Genomic DNA, 18,533 nt, shown 5'->3' with positions numbered 1-18,533 from the left:
AAAAAGGGAGTTTTTTCCTTCCCACTGTCACAAAGTCCTGCTCACAGGGGGTTGTCTGATTGTTGGCGTTTTGCTCTGTATTATTATATTATTGCAGAGTCTATACCTTACAATATAAAGGGCCTTGAGGCGACTTTATATGATTGGAGTGTGATTTGGTGCTATATAAATAAAACTGAATTTAACTGAATTTCCTTGTGTTTATCATTATCATTATTATTCATTCCACTAGCTCCTTGGTTCTTCCTGTCCTTAAGGAAAATATGGCTGAAGATTGTATTAGCAGTGACAGCTCAGCTGTTTCTGTTGTCGCCTCATCGTGACTCCAAAAATCAGTTTTTCTTTGAGAGACACGACACTGAATAAACAGCCAGGAAAGCCAGCTGTGTAAAATGTCCTGTAACACACACACACACACACACACACACACACACACACACACACACACACACACACACACAGTAACATGAGCATGTCTGTTTACACAAAATGTGGAAACTATTGAATTACACTCAAATATTCAGTGTCATAGGCAGATGGTGCTTAGATTCACAGACAGGCGCACATACGTACCATAAACACGTTATTACTCACACAGGCACATTATTCTTGTTTAAATAAAAGAATTTAAACATCCAGTCTAATTCTTTTTTAAATCTGAAACTTTTGTCTTTTTTTTCTTGTCTTCAGCGTTGATCCATCCCACATTTTATTCATCATGGCAGAGTCCTCAACAGGCTGGTGGAAGCTCACTTTCCTCAGGAAAAAGAAATCCCAGCCAAAGGTTTTGTATGAAATCCCTCAAGAGTTTGTGTCCAACTCAGCCACCGGTCAGCACGGCTGCAGCGCAGCCTCAGGAGCTGCAACCCAAACAGAAGACCCAGAATTGGAAGCCCGACTGGGGAGGATCGTGGATAAGACGACAGCCAGTAAGGGGCGCCATGTCAAGGTGTCACACTCTGGGAGGTTTAAGGAGAAGAAAAGAGTGCGAACCATACTGGCAGAAAACCCAGACATGTTTCCTGGAAGCGGCCCTGCCACAGATGAGAACCAGAGGGCTGAGAGGGGAGAAGACAGTTAGTGAAATATAGACTTACACTGATGAAGACATCGCTACAAAAACATATGAAGACTTGAGCCATCACAGTTGCATTTTTAAGCAGAAAATAGATACCCCGTTTGTCTGTAGGACCTCAGTCATTCAGGCTGTGGTAGTCTCAAGAGCCTGAAAAAGGTCTTTGAGTGTTTGAAGACATTTCATTTCTCATCCAAGAGGCTGCTTCAGTTCTAAAACCAAAAAGTGGAGAGTCCCAGGTGAGAGGTGAAAGTCCAGTGGCCTTTTTTCAAGCTCTTGAGACTACACACTCTGTTCAAGCGCTCTAATCAGCTAACAGGGAAAACACAGCAACACAAGGTCCAGTCACTGTGTGCTACTGCTTTGCAGGCCAGTAAGTATCACACTGATTCTCCTACAAGAGGTACCAAAGGATCTTTAGTATATCTGCACTTTGACTCAGCTGTGATTGCTTCATACACGTGCTGCTGCGAACAGGACAAACGTGGTTGCAGGAGTTTATTCTGCATCCTTTTCTAGACCCTGAATATCTCTGTAGTCCAGACACACAGGATCTGAAGTGTGCACTGTAGGAGGCTTGATATGATTCATGACACCGGCTATAAGAATTAGGTTAAAATATGCTTTATAGACAGTATGTTCAGTTCTGTTTACTTAGAAGAAATTACACTAATTTTTTCTCTCTTACCACTAAATATTAGAGTTTATCTGCTGATATTTTAGATATCTTCCAGTGCCCGACAATAGAAACAGTAAAACACCTCATTTCAATAGAACGATGGAACTACTTTTTATTTTTGACATGCTAGAACCAAAACCTGATTCCAGCACAGCACAACAAATCTGCTGGGACAAAGAATGGGACCAGTGAGGTTCCCGGCTCTAGGAAGTGCCACTGCAAGCCACCATGATTTCTTCAAACAGAAATGACTCCTACTTCTGCTGAAGCACCGTAATAATCAGTTCTTCAACCGGCCGAAATGCATCCTGGGATTCACATGGCTCCAGCACCAAGACCACACGGCTGGATTTGAAGAAACCCTTTTCACTGACTTAGGAGCCTTCAGTTCTTAATTTGTACCACTGACCAATAACTAACCATCTTGGCAGTACTGACTTCAGAGAGAATTAGCTATTATTAGCCAAATTGCACTATTCACACATTCAATTTCCAAGATATAACACTGAGGGAGCATATGCAGCTGAGTACACGGGCAACTGAATAAAATCACTTTATATGTATTTTCCACACATATCCATGTGGATCCATGCACTTCCACACATGGTACCCATACTTGGATACATTTGATGTCTGAGTCCATTATTGTTAATAAGTGTGAACAGGTCCATTTTGGCTGTGGTGGGGTGGGCTCAGGTGTGGTACACCATGAAGTAAGAAAGCTAGCTTTCTAAAATAGGACTGTTTGACACTTTTGGCCACCTCTGAGCAGTTCTGGCCTTCCAGGGAATTTACTACACATTTGTTTAGATGTAAGAATGTTTAATTTTTTTAAATTTTTTTATTATTATTATTTTGTGAGCAGTTACAACAGATCTAATAAGCAATAAAGGACCATGTTTGTGTTGTTAATATAGATTTGAAATAGCTTTTTGTGGTGCATCCAGCAGTTATGTGGATGATGACCAATGGGTACATGTGAACACTGACTGTCTGAGAGACAACTGCAGCACATTACAGCAGAGGAGGAGAGGATTGCACCACAGTTCTCCTCAGGCTGAGATCTTTTGCTTCACTGAAAAAGTTCTCCAGTGAACCTGTGCAGGTGTCTGCTTTCCAGCGCACAAACCTTGCAGGTGAAAGTTATCAGCCGCAGTCATCAGTGCAGTAAAACACGTGCTCCTCCATGTTCAAGTCCACGGCTGTCAGACCATGAGTGAGATCAGGGCTTTAGCTGGTGCAATAGCCAGGCAGGATTACTAATGTCTGAAAGTGCCCCAGAGTACCAGAACTCTACAGGCCAGTACTGCATGTACTGTACAACCGTTTCAACATTAAATGAAATTTGTCTGGGGATGTCTAACACACAACATTACCTGCTTCACCAAGCATGTAATTTTCTAATAAAGCTCATGAAGAAGGTGTGTTGAAATATAGATTTATAATTCCAGTTTTAAGCTTCTATCATTTATTAAATTTATCTTTATTTATTCAATCAAACCAACAAACCTGGAGTGAGGTTGTGTTTCCATACAGGGAAAATGTACACACTGAACAGACAACATTATCTATTGGGGCCCCCAGAGCACCAGAGCATTCATACATCAATATTTCTACTTGCTTATCCAATTCAGGAGCAAGCTGGCGCCTATCCCAGCTGTCTCAGGGCCAGAGGTGGGGTACACTGCGGGCAGGTCGCCAGTCTGTGGCAGGGCCGACTCAAGTCACTGCTTTACAATTTCATCTGAAGCTGTTCATCATGTTTTTGCCAGTAACGCCCACTAGAGGGAGACCTTGTTTAACTCTAAGTTCAATGTTCACACTCCTCATCTTCAGCTTTCATGAGAACAGTACCTGGTCAAAGGCATACAGGCTGAGAGGTCGCGATTGTTTAAGTTTAGCTCAGTGGGTTAAGCAGGCAACCCATATGCTGAGGCCTGGGTTTGAATCTGCCCTAAGCCAATTTACAGTGTGTCTTCGCCCCCGATCTTTCTTGGATTCTTTCCACTGTCCTATTGCAAGAAAGTCACCACCCCCCACCCCCAAAAACATTAAAATATATACATATATATAAATAAATGAAATGTTTGTTTGATCTTGTTATCTTAAGACTGCTGTGGTATCAACTGACTTTAGAAGCTTGTTTCAGAGAGATGTTATTTTTGTTTTTTTTTACAGGACCCACACTGCAAATATCAGCTTGTGGTTAGCCTCTTTAGTGGGACCTTTAGTTTTAACTTTCAACTCTTTACTGTTCCCACTGTTACTGAAATCAGTTGTGTTTGGTACTTGGCATAGAAATTATACAGATTTTTTGTAAATTGGGTGATGTATGAATAAAATTTGCAGCTGATTTTAACTCCAAATGATTTGTTTTTGTGTTTCTATTTTAGACCGACATCTTAACCACAACAGGAAGTGTGAAATTGTTTGGTGAAATTATGCCCTCTAGTGGTTAAAGGTAAAATAAAATGCCCACTTGTACTGATGTTTCATTTTGCAGCAGTATGGTTCTTCCGCTTATCCTTTTCGGGGGCGGGGGTCTGGAGCCTATCCCAGGTGTCACAGGGCGGGGCTCACCCTGGACAGGTCTCAGGCCTAACGTTCACTCTGGCGTTCACAATATTTAGATCAATGTAATAATTTGGCAGTATTTTAAGAACATAAGAAGAAGAACAACAACAAGCGTAACGAAGGTCCTCTTCATTACTTAGATAAACAGCATATGTTTACACATGGGTAATTTTGGCACTATTTGTATAAAACATTGATTCCCAAAGTGTGGCCCAGGGCCCACTGGTGGGCCGCGAAGGTACTGTAGGTGGGACGCAGTAATAACAGAAATTCAGTTTGAAATGACTCAGAAATATAAGCAGTTACATAGTTATATAAATGTATTTATCATATAAAGGTGAATTAAAACTGGTAATATGAGGCGGTTAGTTTGTGATATTGCTCACTGCTCTTGTATTGAAGTGGCAGGAGGGTCACATACTGGCATTAGCACTTTACATATGACTGGGCAGGATTAGCAAATTATAGCCAACAGCCTGTGTTTTCTGTTTGTTTTTTAATTAAAATTTCAAGGAAATACACCCCTTTTACTTGGATTTGATTAGAGGTTTGTCGTGTTTTATTGACTGATGTTTCCTGTAGATGTTTCCTGGTAGCCTCCCAGCTGGTATTGGTGAAGGTCTGGCCTAGGAATCAAAATATAGGTTAGTATGGCAAGTTTGGCTAGGCCAACAAAAAATTATGCTTTTATTCTTTAACTGAGGTGAAATGTTGTAAAACAAGTTAACACCTTCAAGAGTGAAACGTTTTGAGTGCAAGATTGTGTTTCTTACCTGTGTGTAAGAGTATTGGGCCAAAAGAGTTTCCAGGCATCGTGTGTGCTTTTTAAAAGTATCCAAAAAAGTATCCATGAGCAGAGGATGGAAAAGCCATCCATCCAGCCATTTTCTAATGCTTATCCAGGGCCAGGTCATGGGGCAGCAGCATAAACACAAAAGCCCAGATCTCCTTCTCCTCAGCCACCTCCTCCAACTCATCCAGGGAATGCTGAGGCATTCCCAGAAAATCAGCAGCTTCACTTTCATGCTCAGCTCTCTTCCAGCGATCCTGAAAAGTGGTGTCAGGAAGTTGGGGCTTGTACCTGAGGGAGGAGTTGAGGATGATAAGAGAACGAGAGGAGAAAGCATGACCAGCAGGGAAAGTCAGGTGACGGAGCAAAGGGATCAGCTGACCAGGGGGGTGGGGGGCATTCTTTTTCCACTTTTTCCTCTTTTTGGAGCTGGAAGAGAAGCGCTGGTAATGACCCAGGGTAGGAAACAAGTCACAAAGACAGCCATGTCTGTTCTGAAGAGGAACCGCCATCCCACAGAGAGCTGAAGCTGCTCCTCCTCTTCACTCTGAACATTTCTGACTGCTTTTGAAAGAACGGCTCGAGTCTGTTGGTGGCTGGAAGATGAGTGGCCTCGTCACCTTGTATGGGTAAGGCACATACTCAGAAGATTATAAAAAGGTAAAAGCAGCCAAAATATGAAATTACATCAGAAATTTAGCATCGACTGTTTCAGGCCTTGGAGATTGTTCCTGGTGAGACCCCCACAGAAGTGTATGTTCACCTGAAAGACGTGTTAAAACAAGAGAAATCAGCCATGAAAGAATTATCAGAGATGATGATACTGGAACAGGTTCTGATGATGGTGCACCCAGAGCTTGAAAATGGGATCGTGAGAAAAAGCAGCCAGCTGGCTCAAGTCTTCACTGCACCTGTTATACACCATCTGTAACAGGTAAATGTGTTTTCTAATGGAGGGGTGATAAGCTGTTCTGTTTGTGCACATGTATTTAACTATATTTCCAGATGAAGAATCATTTCTCTCTCTCAGCCCCAGTTACAACGAACCAGGACTCTTTACCTGCATGTCAGGACACTGAAAGCCGGCAGCTGGGGTTACAGCTCTGCACACAGCAAAAGTGCAGTATCTTACGTCCAGCCACCACCGGCCATCCAGACAGCAAGAATATCAGTTTTGTACTTGTTCATCTGAAAGTACTTATCAATGCCTCTGCAGTGCTGTGCAAAAGTCCTGAGCCACCCCCTCATTTCTTTATATTTTACTTTCTCGTGATTTTTAGAAACAGTTCTTCAGGTTTTCTGAAGGTCTTTCAAAGTTTTTCTTTGGAATTTGGCTGCTTTTTCCACACCTTCGCAGTCTAGTCCATTTACAGATGTTTTTGTTTCTTTGTTTTACTACTTAACACTTATCTATGAATCTTTCAACCATATAAAGTGGCTCCCTTTTTCCCAAGTTTAGATTATATCTATAAGCACTGTGTTGTTATCATTTGTTCCCAAATTATTAGTTGAATCTATGAAAAATGCCAACAATAACACAGTTTGACAGGAGTTAAAGAAGCATCTATGTCCACTGTGAACAACATCACTGAACAAAGGAGGTGGATTACATCACCAGCTTTCCCCAGTGTACAGTCTGATCCTGAGCTCCCTCCCCAGGCGCCTCAACCCCCATTCACACCTTTGTCCAGGTGACCTCAATAGGTCACATGATAGACTGTGGCGAAGTCCCACTTTGGTTTCACCCGAAACCACTGATTGTAATGAGCCACGCCTCCTTTCACACCCTGGCACACGTGATTATGCACATGATCAACAGAGGGTCAGCCACCTCCAGGGGACCACGCCCACTGGGGGGTAAATACCTGGGTCTCTCCACCTTTGGTTTGAGACCTGAAGAAGCCTTTCAGATGAGAGATAAAAACATCTTCAAGAAACTTAAAGAGGTCCAGTCGCTCTTTTTTCAAGCTACGACCTGGATGACTGAGAACCTACACAGACATCCATAACACACGCTGAACCACGCTGAAGCCACTTACTAGGTTTGTAAAAACATGATTCCAGCCAGTCGACTCGGCTGCATGTGGTTGAATCTGAGCAGGAAGTAAAGCCCTTTACTCTGTAGCATTGGTACTGATTCTTCAGTCTTTCATAGGTTTGTTTGGCGAAGTCTAGGCTGGCCCATCACTGCTTTTTAACTTTATGGTCAGTCTGCCATAAAGAAGACTTGGCTCCTGTTGCAGTGTTTTTCACTTGACTGTGTTATCATCAAAAGGATCCTGTGGTCATCAACCTGGAGTGCGTCCAGAGGGGTGCCACCTGAAGTACAGTTTTAATTTACTTATATATATAATTTATTTCTGTTATGCTGCTTTGTGCTTCTACTTAAGGCCTCCCACTTCTTTTGTCCTCCACTTGTCCAGCTATCTGAAATTTTGAAGGCTACACTGTACACCATGCTGATATGTGCCAAGTTTTGCACACTAATAGCTCTAACAGCTCACTGTGTTGGTGCAAAAATACTATTTTATGAATGTCAAACTGTGCCAGCTTTCACATTTTTGTAGCTTCAACTAAAGAAATGGGAATAAACGTGCTAAAAGATACAATTTTAATTATTGTTTTGTCTCTTATGTGTAGAACACTTGAGTTAGGAGCTCTTTTGTGCTTGGATGATTCAGTGTTAAGTGGCTTAGACAAGAACTGGGGAGGTCCAAGGACTGGGCTGATAATGAGTGAAAAAGCAGCCTGTAGGCTTTTGCACAGTAATGTTACAGCAGGAAAAATCCTGGAAATGTTGCTGCAGTAAACACGTTGTTCAGTGTGTTTGAACAATGTTTCACATTTGATGAAAGCCACACAAAAAGACCACAAAAAGCCATGAGGGTCAGTTTTCTCAGCTTTTAATAACACATTCATATCTATACTCTGTTTTGTTTACAAGGAGTTTAAAACAAGTGTTGATGAGGACTAAAGGAATCAGGCAGGCAGAAGGTGAAAGTCCATATACTGTAAAGACCAAAGGCGCCATCTGCTGGAAGGAGGGAAGACCTGACACTTCTGGTGAGCAAGGAGTCTCCTCGCGGCTGCGCTGTCAGCAATTAAGACGGTCATGTTGGGTTTGAGGTCAGGCCGAGATGTGATTATTCCAGATGCAGCTCAGTGCAGAGGAGGTACAGGACCTCCCTCCTTCCAGCTGCAGCTACATAATCAGCTAAAAACAGCAGGTCCTTTTGCTTTTCATTGGAATTGAAAATAGATCATCAATCGGCGTAGAAGGTCCTTGCAGGGCACTCCAACTCAGGTAGGCTTTTCACAGAGAGAAAGAAAATGCTAAATGCACCCAAACACAAGAGATTCAATCTGCTGTCGCAAAGAAGAGAAAAATAAAAGTCACCAAAAGAATATTTTGAAGTCAAAGAAAGCTTAAAGAAACAAACTAAATAAAATAAAGAAATCTCTCATGTTGGGTTCTTACAGAAGAAAATTAAAAAAAAAAAAATGGTGGCAAGTGTTTCCATCTCCCAATTTCTTTAATATTCAAATACAACTCAGAAAGAAAACAAAATCATCTTTGGAAGAAGTTTTTACCTTTAATAGACTATCCACTACAGTATATGGAGATGCCGCTACCCAGTTATTTATTTAGCTATATTCCTTTTAAACAACTTTTTTTTTTTTTTTGTTATTTTTGTGTCCTTTTTCAAAAAGAAATTACCATTTACCTATTTTTTTCCTTTCCTAAGAGGTAGATCAATAAAATAATTACATGGTTATAGGTGTCGTGCCCCTTGATTCAGGAGGTGAGCAGCAGGGCAGAGCTGAGGGAGGATCATGAGTCATTTTAGTGTGCGATCAGAGGGAGATGAACGGGAACTAATTAAGCTGTGTTTAGTTGTGACGTGAAGTAGGGTTAGTGGCTAGCATCGGCGGCTTTGAGCAGTTAAACTGAAAAACAGAAACCTTTCCCAGAGCGAACACTTTGCTGTGACTGGCTCACACCTGGACCAACCAGGCGCCCCCTACACATGAAGAAAATCTTCATCCCATCTGCCCCCCCCCCGTCACCCTGCTCCACAACATGTCCACAGTGTGTGTGTGTGTGTGTGTGTGTGTGTGTGTGTCATTTTTTTTTTGTTATTTTTTCGCATTTATTTTTACAGTCCCATCTCTAAGCTGAAGAGGTACGATTTCAAAAACTCAAAAATAAATTAAAGTCCAAGAGTGGGAAAAGAAAAAAAACCTACTAAAACACTGACTGTCACTTTGTTGTCTGACTGCTCACTCGTGTCAGTTTGTAATGAAAGAAAATAAGAGACAATCTTCTAGCTGAGTTTGCTTATGGTTTGAGGTAGCGTTCCTAGTTATGTGTCAAGAGGTTTGTTTGTTTGTTTCCGTCTTGGGAAAAGCTGTCTCTCTCTCAGGTTTTGTTTCAGAATCAAAGCCCCCTTTTTGCTGAGGGGTAACGAGATGGGGGGGTGTCAGGACCCGACACAGAGAGCAAACTGTGCCCACAAGAGCCCGGGCTCAGTCTGTGTTTGTCAAAGCTGAGCTGAAGCAGCGCTCTGCTCTGACAGGTAAGAGACGTTTACCAAGCTTTCAGTCTTCGAAAAAGGGGCAGTGCCAGTTTCCTGCATGTACCTTCATTAGTGCTGGCCACGCTCTAAAGCATGTAGTTTAGTCTGATGTGCTCACCAGGTTCAGAGCTGCTGTAGTTCATAATTTTACAGCCATGGCTCAAATTAATGTGTAATGTGTAGCATCCCCAGACTCTGGAGCACTTTAGCTTCTTTCAGCTGCCTGGTTTCTAGAGCCGTAGGATTCAGCTTTGCCATCATGTAGAAACAAGAAAGCAACATCTTAAAACTGCAGTAAGCTTTGAAAATATGTGACTTTGGAACCGACGTTAGGGCCAAATCATTTATAGGTTCAACACGGTCCAAAATGACACCAGTACTGGTGCAAGTAACATGAGGCCAAACTTCAGCTTTGGTTTTGCCTGAGGGATGGGCAGAGTTTGCACCTAGCTGGTGAAGATGGCAGAGGATTAAACGGATACTTCTCTCAGGAAGTAAGTGGAGGTCATAGCCAGAACTGTTTGCTCGTCTTGTTGAAACCCTACGTAAAAGTCAAATGAAACCAGTGGTGGTAGGTTTTGGTATGTGAATAATGTGGAAATGTTGTAGAAAATGGTCAGCAGTAATAATAAGCACTTAAACAGGTCAAATATGGAAGAAACACTAGTACGGTGCGTTAAACACTGTTGGAAATAGTGTAGCCTTAAACATTAGTGTGCTGCATGTTTTTATACCACGTGGCACTACCAAACTCTGTCCGCTAGCTGATACAACTTAGCGGATTATTAATATAATCACTCAATTTGCATGTAAAAAACAGGACAGAGAGGAGCTCTGTGAGCCGTTCTTTCTACATTCTTACTTCCAGAGTGGGGGTGGTGGGTGGCACACGATGCGCCTCAGTTTGACCCTAAATCGTATTGTTGTCTCTACTGTAAACGCTGAAAAAGAAGAAAAAAAAAAGCTAAGAAGGGTTCTGGTGAGACGTCACTGTGTGAACGTCAGTTCTAAAATACTGCTGAAGTCTTTCTCAGCGAGTTCAGTGTTACAGGTTATTAACATGGCTCTATACTGCATTTTGGACTGAGCCCCTTCCTGTGTGTTTGGCACAGTTACTGAGCTACATGTTAGTACTTCATCTTATTTAGTAGCTGTAGATTTATGTGCATTAAAAAGCAAAACAACGAAATGGGGTGAGGTTCAACTATTTTCCAATAAAGACTCAGAACTTGGTTTGTAAAAAAAAAAAAAAAAAAAAAATTATAATAATAAAAATGAAAAAAGTTCTTGAACAGAAGTGAGCAAAACGAACACAATGGAGACCAGCGCAAGAGAGGGCAAGGGACCCTTACATTCCCGCCCGCTCCAAAAATGACTTTTTCCAAATCGCTCTTCTCCCAGAGAACAGAAGAGCAACCAGAAAGCATGAAAATGTGGTGTGAAAGGGCAAGAAGAGGTTTGTGGGAGGGGTGAGGGGGGGTGAGAAAGGAGAATGCCGACCGTGCCAGCTCTCGTCCCCTCCCCCTCCGCTTTTTTTGAGATTAACGTCAGGTGTTCTCGGTTGTTTCAGTCATTTGTTGAAATATTTGATCAATTAGTGCAACAGTACATCCCCAGATGTCACTTCCAACTAAAGCTTGCTGTATTATCAAAACTAAAAAAAACAAACAAACAAAAAAACAAAACAAATTAAATTGTAACCAATCCAAACGCCTGCAGGCTGAGTATCCTAAGTATCATCTTGGTGGTTGTGAACAGAGCTCTATGGTTTGGAAAGATGGTGGAAACAGAGTTGAGCGGTGAAGTTCGCGCCTCCGGGCAAAAACAGAAGCACAGACAAGGTGGAATAGATTTTTCCCTGTTGGTTGATGAGCTGGTGGGGCAGCCGATTCAGCCTGTGTTACCAAGCGCAGGTAAGACATTAAAAAGATGGAGAGTTATTTGGCAGTGTCCTTCAGTGACTTGACTTAGCGCGATCTCTCTGACTGATGGCTCTTTCCCACTTTGATTTTTAAGTTGTTTTCTCTAAAAGTACAAAAGTTTTGTGATGACATTTTGAACATGTTATGTACAGGTTAGAATCTAATCCCGGCTGTGTTGCTGTTGATTTTAAACTCTCTTGCTTTGCCTTTTTTTTTTTGCCATTCAATAGATGTGTGGATACTCTCCATCCTCAGCCAGTTGGGACCGAGGGGCCATAGGGTTCTCATCCTAGTTTTTTCTGAGATTTTTTTCCTCTAAAGTTTCACCCAACCACATCCCCCGACTTAAAAAATAAAAATAACCAAAAAAAAAAAAAAAAAAAGGAACATTTATAACCAATGAACACACGCGCGCCTGCATTCACACATATACACTCAGCGAGCACACATGTAGCCAGCAGGGAGCATCTGAGGTGTCGTGGTCAGTGCACAGGTAATAAATATTCACATTCAGAGAAGTCAGAGCTAGTTCCTGTGTGTAAGCAGAACACACTCTTCTGTCTCCATGTACAGTTACACTGTAGATGGACCACCGCCAACCAAATTCCCAACCTCCGGGTGAGAAAGGTCTTATTTTCACATGCCATTTTCGCAGGTCAGAAAACTAACCTCTTTGAACACTTAAAGCCCTCTTATAATGTTTGGCGCTTCATGATGATGTCATCAAAGTAAGGCAAGGAGAGGAGGGTCCTTCAGGGTACACGGCAGGCCAGAAGCCACAAGGACGGGGTATGAGATGAAGGTCGTCTGATTTTAAAAAAACTTTTAAAGGCATCCCCCCCCCCCGCCCTCCAGTGGCAGGTTTGGTCACCACGTGCACTTGAGGATCCCCTCTCGGGTTAACACCACTCCCTTTTGGCCATTCCTCTGTTTCAGACTACAGAGGCTCCACTCACACTTCAGGAAGACAGAGAGCATGTTTCCCCACACAAGGCGGTAAAATGGCACCCATTTCTTCTCCAGAGCAGCAGACCTCTGCTCCAGAGAAATGAACTCTCTGCTTGGAAACAGAAAACAGTCTCCTCGTCATCCTGAACTCATTCACCCATCATCACACCAAAACAAACAAACAAAAAAAAAAGCAAAACAAAAAAAACAAAACAAAACAAAAAAAACATAATAACCAAAGCAATTAAAAAAAACATTTTTTTTCTTAAAAAAATAAAAAATATTCAGGACTATCAGCATTTTTTCCTATTATATCGAACACCAGCAAGCAAAAAAAAGTTAGGAATACTGAGGTAACTTTACCCTGAGGTAGGTTTTTCTTTTCTCATTTCTTCTCTAATCTGTTCTAATCTTGGCAAGAGCGTCCACGCATCGACCCCGCCCCTCATTATCATACGCAGGCAGGGTCTGGAGGCTCCGCCCACAGGCCTTCAGCAGACTGGGAGAGAGAACGAGGAAGCTGCTCCCTTTCACAATGATTTTACCATCGCTGCGCTCAAAGCGAGGAGATTTGGAAGACTGCTTTTTTCTTTTTGTGCTTGACCAAGACCGGCCTCAGACTGCCTTCATGAGCACAGACATTAAAGGCATTTTTACTGAAGAGAAAAATAATGCAGGGATGTCCAAAGCACCCCACCTCTGGTCTGAAGCTGACCTCGGATCTGCACAAATGCAATGAGCAGAATGTCTCAGACACACCTTGTCTGTCTGTCACTGCCACACTTACTCACAGTTGTTTAGCAAATCCTCACACCTGACTCGCTGCCGTCAATACATTCACCCAAGGGGCCGGGCTAACTCACATATCATATATATATAATATATATAAAATATGCCATTTAGGGTGTGGGCCGCTCGCCAGCGAGCACAGCTGCTGGCAGTTGTTTTTTTATTATAGCATGTGAGCTAAGCCACTGCAATAGAACTGCAGGACCAGCTGCGGCCTCCGCTCCCCTTACTGTCTCTTGCTGCGCCTTCCGCCACACAGCTAAACATGGAGGGGTATGCTCAATGCCTCCCCAGCCCCCAACCTCACTGTAGGCTAAATGATGCTACATATTACAGACAAGGGACTGAGAAATGCAGAGAAGCCCCCGTTTTGTTTTGTTTTTAAGAGAAAGGCAAGGCGGCCAGGCGCAGCTTCTTTTTTTTTTTTTTTTTAAACATTTGAAGATTATATATTTACAACCTCATATTTTCTCTTTTTTTTCTTCTAATCTCTCGACTATCCTGAAAGGTTTTAAAAGAGCAGTGTTAACATCTGCGGCCCCTCTTCTAAACTCATTTGGCTCGTAGGTTAGAGGTGGGTGAGGCCAGCGCCAAACCCTTGACCCATCATCCTGTGCCACTGCAGCAGTTTCCCCGTTCCTTCTCCCAGCTCCGCCTCACTGCATTCTATTAATAATAGCTCTGAATAAAACATTTCTATACATATATCTCTATGTAAAAAAAAAACCACCTTCAAAATATACGACTGACTGCAGATGGTTGGAGAGGTCTCTTGGAGGTGATAGGACAAGAGGGCACCTGCTAGTGTGTCTGGGAAACACGGATTCATCCTTTCTGCAGTAGATCTGAGCCCATGTGGACAGGTGTAACACTGCTCCATCCATACATGGAAAATTAAGTGAGCCACGTTGTTTAGGCTTATCTGGGTGAGATCAATTAAAGTTACAGCAGATGAGGAGCTGGCTGCAGCCGTACCAAGGCACACTAGGAGGACACCATACCTCCCTCTCTCTGTTCCTCCTTACCTTCATCCCCCCATCCTCACTCAGTTTCTCTTCTGGCCTGGCATCTGGTCTCTGTTCTGTTTCTTTTTAATCTTAATCCTCTTTTTCTTTTTTAGTCATTTCATCTTCTTATTTTATTCATCTTTGTTCTTTATCTATCTCTGTGATTATTGGGCGTACTCTCTCCCTCTTTATATCTCTCCCTGTCTATCGCTGGGTCCGTGTGTCGCTCTCTTGTATCCGTCCGTCTATCCATTCGCGCATTTGTCTGTCTGTCCATCCGTCAGGTGGGGGCCCACGGTGTGTGAGGAGGGTGCGAGGCCCCTCACTTCCTGCGTGGCTGGTGGTCCTGAGTCAGTCCCTGTGTTGGTCTGCCCATCTCTGTAAAGCCCGGAGAGTGAGGGCCAGGGCTCATGCCAGCTCCTCCTTTCTGCGTCTGTTTGACCTGGGTCAGAATGTCTCGGATCTTCCTCTGGGCCAGCTGGGAGGACGGAGGACAATTGAGAAGATGAGCTGCACACGTCACAAAGTCAAGCTCAGCAACAAACCCTGCAGATCTCAGTGCCAGCCCACATCAGCTTCCACACACCCTCCCAACAGGCTACTGGGGACTTCATTTAAGCTTGATCAGGTTAATGTCATAATCTGTAACAATCACACAGTTCATCTCTGCCTCACACAGCAAAACAGTGTCCACATGGTTAACAGTGGAACCCACTGGAGAGCTCAGAGCAATGACAGCAACACGTGTCAGATTATGACAGTGAAAAAAGTGCTCAGTCACGTAAACACTGCCACCAAAAATGGAGACCTAATTATATGTAAATATGTATCCCTTTATCACTGTATGGAATAAAAGTAGTGTAGACAGTAGTGACAGCTCATAGCTTTGTAACTTTTCATAGGATAACATTGATTATGGTGACAACATTTATGACAGTTCCACACACTTTAATGACTTTTTTAAAAACGGCGTGTAATGAGGTAGTAAAGGTGTACCTGGCTAGCGTAGAAATGTCCGTTGATCTTGACGATGACCTGGTCGTTTTCATCAGGCGTTTGCTCTCTGGGGACCACCACCTCAGCTGCTGTCAGGTTTTGCAGCTCGTTCACCTGGTGACACAAAACTTGGTTAGTGCAGCAACAGCAGCATTAAACCGAAGAAGTGAGCGTTTAAAGCACGCTGCTGCTGAAGGCACGCCAAGGTTTCTGTGCCTCACCGTCTTGCCTCCCTTGCCGATGACTCTTCCCGCAGCAGCAGCTGCCATCTTGATATGAGTCTCAAGTTTGACTTCTTCCTTTGGCCCAAAGAAGTTCTCTTCCTTCAGCTTGCCGTAGATTCTGCCCTGAGCCTGTAGGAGACAGTAAAGGTGGTTAATCATGTTCAACAGCAGATTGTTCCACCAACCAGGGATATTATGTCAAATAAAAGGGATGAATGATTAGGAGAGATTACCTTGAATTGAGCCTCGGGGGGTCCTGTCACAATCACCATCCTCATTTTGGAGTCTGGAGATTCAGCTGGTGCGATCTGGAGGAGGGAGAAGAAATTAAAACCTCAGGGTGTGAGTTGATAAACTCTATTTAGAAGAAGTGGAAATCCTCTGTACTCCTCCTCATTTAGCAGTATTTGGAAAAGGAGAAAAAATGAAATGTATGTGTTTTTCAGGCCTATCCAACACACCTTGATGGAGGCCCCAGCAAAGCGGCTCAGCTGTTTGATGTGCTGTCCTTTCTTTCCAATGATGGCTCCCACTGCCTGTGCTGGGATGTATACATGGACTGTCTCCTGCTCTGGAGCCTGGAGGGGGAAAAAAAAGCCAAGAAAATGCTATTAAATAAACAGCAATCATGTATTAAAAAGAAAACGGAGCCATTCAAAGGAGAAAATCAACAGAAAGATAGATTTACTCAGTTGATCTATCAGGTAGATGATCTTACCCCAAAGCAGCCGTAAGGGGTGCCACCAACTGCATTGCCAGGCGGGGGTGGGGGCATATTGGAGGAAGAGGGGAAGAGGCCCAGAGCACCCAGGTTAAGTCCAGGGATCAGGTGTGTCTGTTGCTGCAAAGAAGGAAAATGCAGCTAAGAAACCACAAGTTGGTTTACCACCGATCTGGCTTCCATCGGAGCATTTCTACTTCGTTTCTCATCCCAGAAAACAGAAACGTTTGAGGTACCGGTGCCAAAGGAAACTTGCATCCAGCACTTTTTTCCCAGGCAGCGACTCTCAGGGTGTTGCTCAGGAAAATTTAAGACAGATGTTCAAATTGCAAAAGTGCTGCAGATACTTTTATGCCTACGAGGGTTTCAAGATGTTGTTTCTTACAAACACAGAGGTTCACTGAAGGTTTGGGATGTGTAGCAAAACAACTATTTCAATACCAAATATGCATTCATGTGGAACATTCCCTCATCATTTAGAAGAAAACCAAAAACATCTTCCACATTAGCTTCTGAGAGCAGCATTCATGCTTGTGCTAGTCCTACAGTAATGATATTATTTGTATACTATTAACACAGCCATGCCATCACATTGTGTACATATGCTCATTGTCGGGCTGCAGCCAGTTTTCTGTGTGCGGACTCACATTCATAGCTGCGATGTCGTTCTCGTAAGCCTCTCTGACCTTCTTCATGATCTCCACCTCAGCCTGACAGCAGGCTTCAATGGAGCCTTTGACTGTGATGGTTCTCTCTGGATTATACAGTGTCAGGTCCTGCAGACTGCACACAGTACACAGTGAGTGGGTGTGTCTTTGACCCTTTAAAAACTTAGATGTTATTACAGCACACTTTTCTATGCCTTAAATCAATGAACCTTAGCGATTATAAAACCTTGAAGGTTAGTGTGAATGTCTTACGGTGAAATGGTGATCTTGGTGTCCGTGTCCTGCTCAATTTTTTTCAGGTTGCGTCCCTCTTTCCCAATCAGGCGGCCAACAAAGTTGTTGTGAGCCATAATCTTCAGAGGGACCTCATCAGCACTGCAAACAGAATCCACTGGTCATTTCTGAGTGTTCGCTGCTTTAGAGCCTTCATCAGCTTCACGATCAGTTATACTACATTAGTTTGATACGTTAGAATGCTGGATCTTTGTGATAACCTACGTCTTAGTGTCTTTGGCCTCCTGGTGCATGATGTCCAGGATCATGCGACAGGCGGCTGAGCAGCCCTCGGGGGTCGAGTGGATGCTGATGGGCTTCTCGGCGGCACCTGCGTTCTCCTTGCGGTGTACGTCAATCCTACAGCAACAGAAAAGATTGCAATAAATTAAATGAAGACTGCAGGTGGACATGATTATGGGGGCAGGGTGGGCTGTATTATCGGGCTGCACAGCAGAGGCTCTATTGATAATAGATGCTATGTTGATATGTGTGGATAATTCAGTAACTAGACCCCCAAAAATGCTTGTAGAAATAATGATGTGACAGTCTGCTTCATATCTGAGTGCTAGCATCATTTACATCCTGTCCATCAGAGTTCACATTATGAGCTCTGATAAGGTGAAACTAAAATGCTGGAGCTCTGACTCAGAAGGTGAAGCAACACCTGAGATTAAAACACTACACATATATTTTAATATAAGTACATATATGCTGAAACCAGAGGTGTTTGAAAAGGTTTGGGATCTTTTTTAAATACTGTACTGGCTGTAGATCTGAAAGACAATCAGATTTTTGTTGCTGTTGCCAATTTGTTGTCTTATTTTTTTTAATTGCTTTATTCAAGCGTAGATGCAGCTGTTTGTTAACTGTGATTGCTTTTATTTTTTTTTTCTGAAGGAACGCTGAAAACACAACAGATCTCAATAGGGGTAAAAAAAAAATCGTGCTGATATGGACTGGGTGATGTGTTAGGAAAGGAAGGATCCCACATCATTTGATGGAAATGAAAATTCAAATCACCCAAAAAATCAACATGAAAAAAAATGATGCACTGATTAACACCCCCCCCCCCTCGATACTTACTGTCCACATCAATATCACAGAAGTTCAACTGATGATGCTGAACTCTGATTAAAGTGTTTCTGTAATTTCTTTTAGCAGTGTGTTTAAAAAAAAAATCAGATGGAATGACTGTAATTACTAATTATACGGTGGAAGATGGCAGCAATTAAGGTCAAAGTAAGCTTCAATTAGATATTTGAATACACAGACTTTAAAAGCCCATCT

At 42.8% G+C, this 18,533-nt stretch overlaps 2 protein-coding genes across 2 annotated transcripts in view; one reads left to right on the top strand and one right to left on the bottom strand.

Annotated features, from left to right (window-relative positions):
* The first annotated feature begins 718 nt into the window (after positions 1-718).
* On the top strand, positions 719-1,081 carry LOC115777083 (proline-rich protein 15-like protein A). The gene has a single exon (XM_030724903.1). The coding sequence runs from the start codon at positions 719-721 to the stop codon at positions 1,079-1,081; it is 363 nt and encodes a 120-aa protein (XP_030580763.1).
* Positions 1,082-13,853: 12,772 nt separating this feature from the next.
* igf2bp1 (insulin-like growth factor 2 mRNA binding protein 1) overlaps positions 13,854-18,533 on the bottom strand; it is a 53,762-nt gene continuing 49,082 nt past the window's right edge. Inside the window, exons 7-15 of the mRNA XM_030724941.1 lie at positions 17,469-17,603; positions 17,223-17,345; positions 16,950-17,085; positions 16,300-16,422; positions 16,043-16,159; positions 15,815-15,889; positions 15,579-15,710; positions 15,358-15,471; positions 13,854-14,839 (exon numbers count right to left, since the gene is read on the bottom strand). Coding sequence (XP_030580801.1) covers positions 14,684-14,839; positions 15,358-15,471; positions 15,579-15,710; positions 15,815-15,889; positions 16,043-16,159; positions 16,300-16,422; positions 16,950-17,085; positions 17,223-17,345; positions 17,469-17,603 — 1,111 coding nt within the window. The 3' untranslated portion in view covers positions 13,854-14,683. The remainder of the gene's footprint in view (positions 14,840-15,357; positions 15,472-15,578; positions 15,711-15,814; positions 15,890-16,042; positions 16,160-16,299; positions 16,423-16,949; positions 17,086-17,222; positions 17,346-17,468; positions 17,604-18,533) is intronic.

The sequence above is a fragment of the Archocentrus centrarchus genome, unplaced genomic scaffold (assembly GCF_007364275.1).
Source record: "Archocentrus centrarchus isolate MPI-CPG fArcCen1 unplaced genomic scaffold, fArcCen1 scaffold_43_ctg1, whole genome shotgun sequence".
NCBI classification, from domain to species: Eukaryota; Metazoa; Chordata; class Actinopteri; order Cichliformes; family Cichlidae; genus Archocentrus; species Archocentrus centrarchus.
The sequence above is the reverse complement of the archived record's forward strand: the minus strand, read 5'-3'. Positions and strand labels throughout refer to the sequence as shown.

Excerpts from the sequence above, each read along its gene's own strand:
- LOC115777083 (XM_030724903.1), top strand. The coding sequence starts at position 719 with ATGGCAGAGTCCTCAACAGGCTGGTGGAAGCTCACTTTCCTCAGGAAA.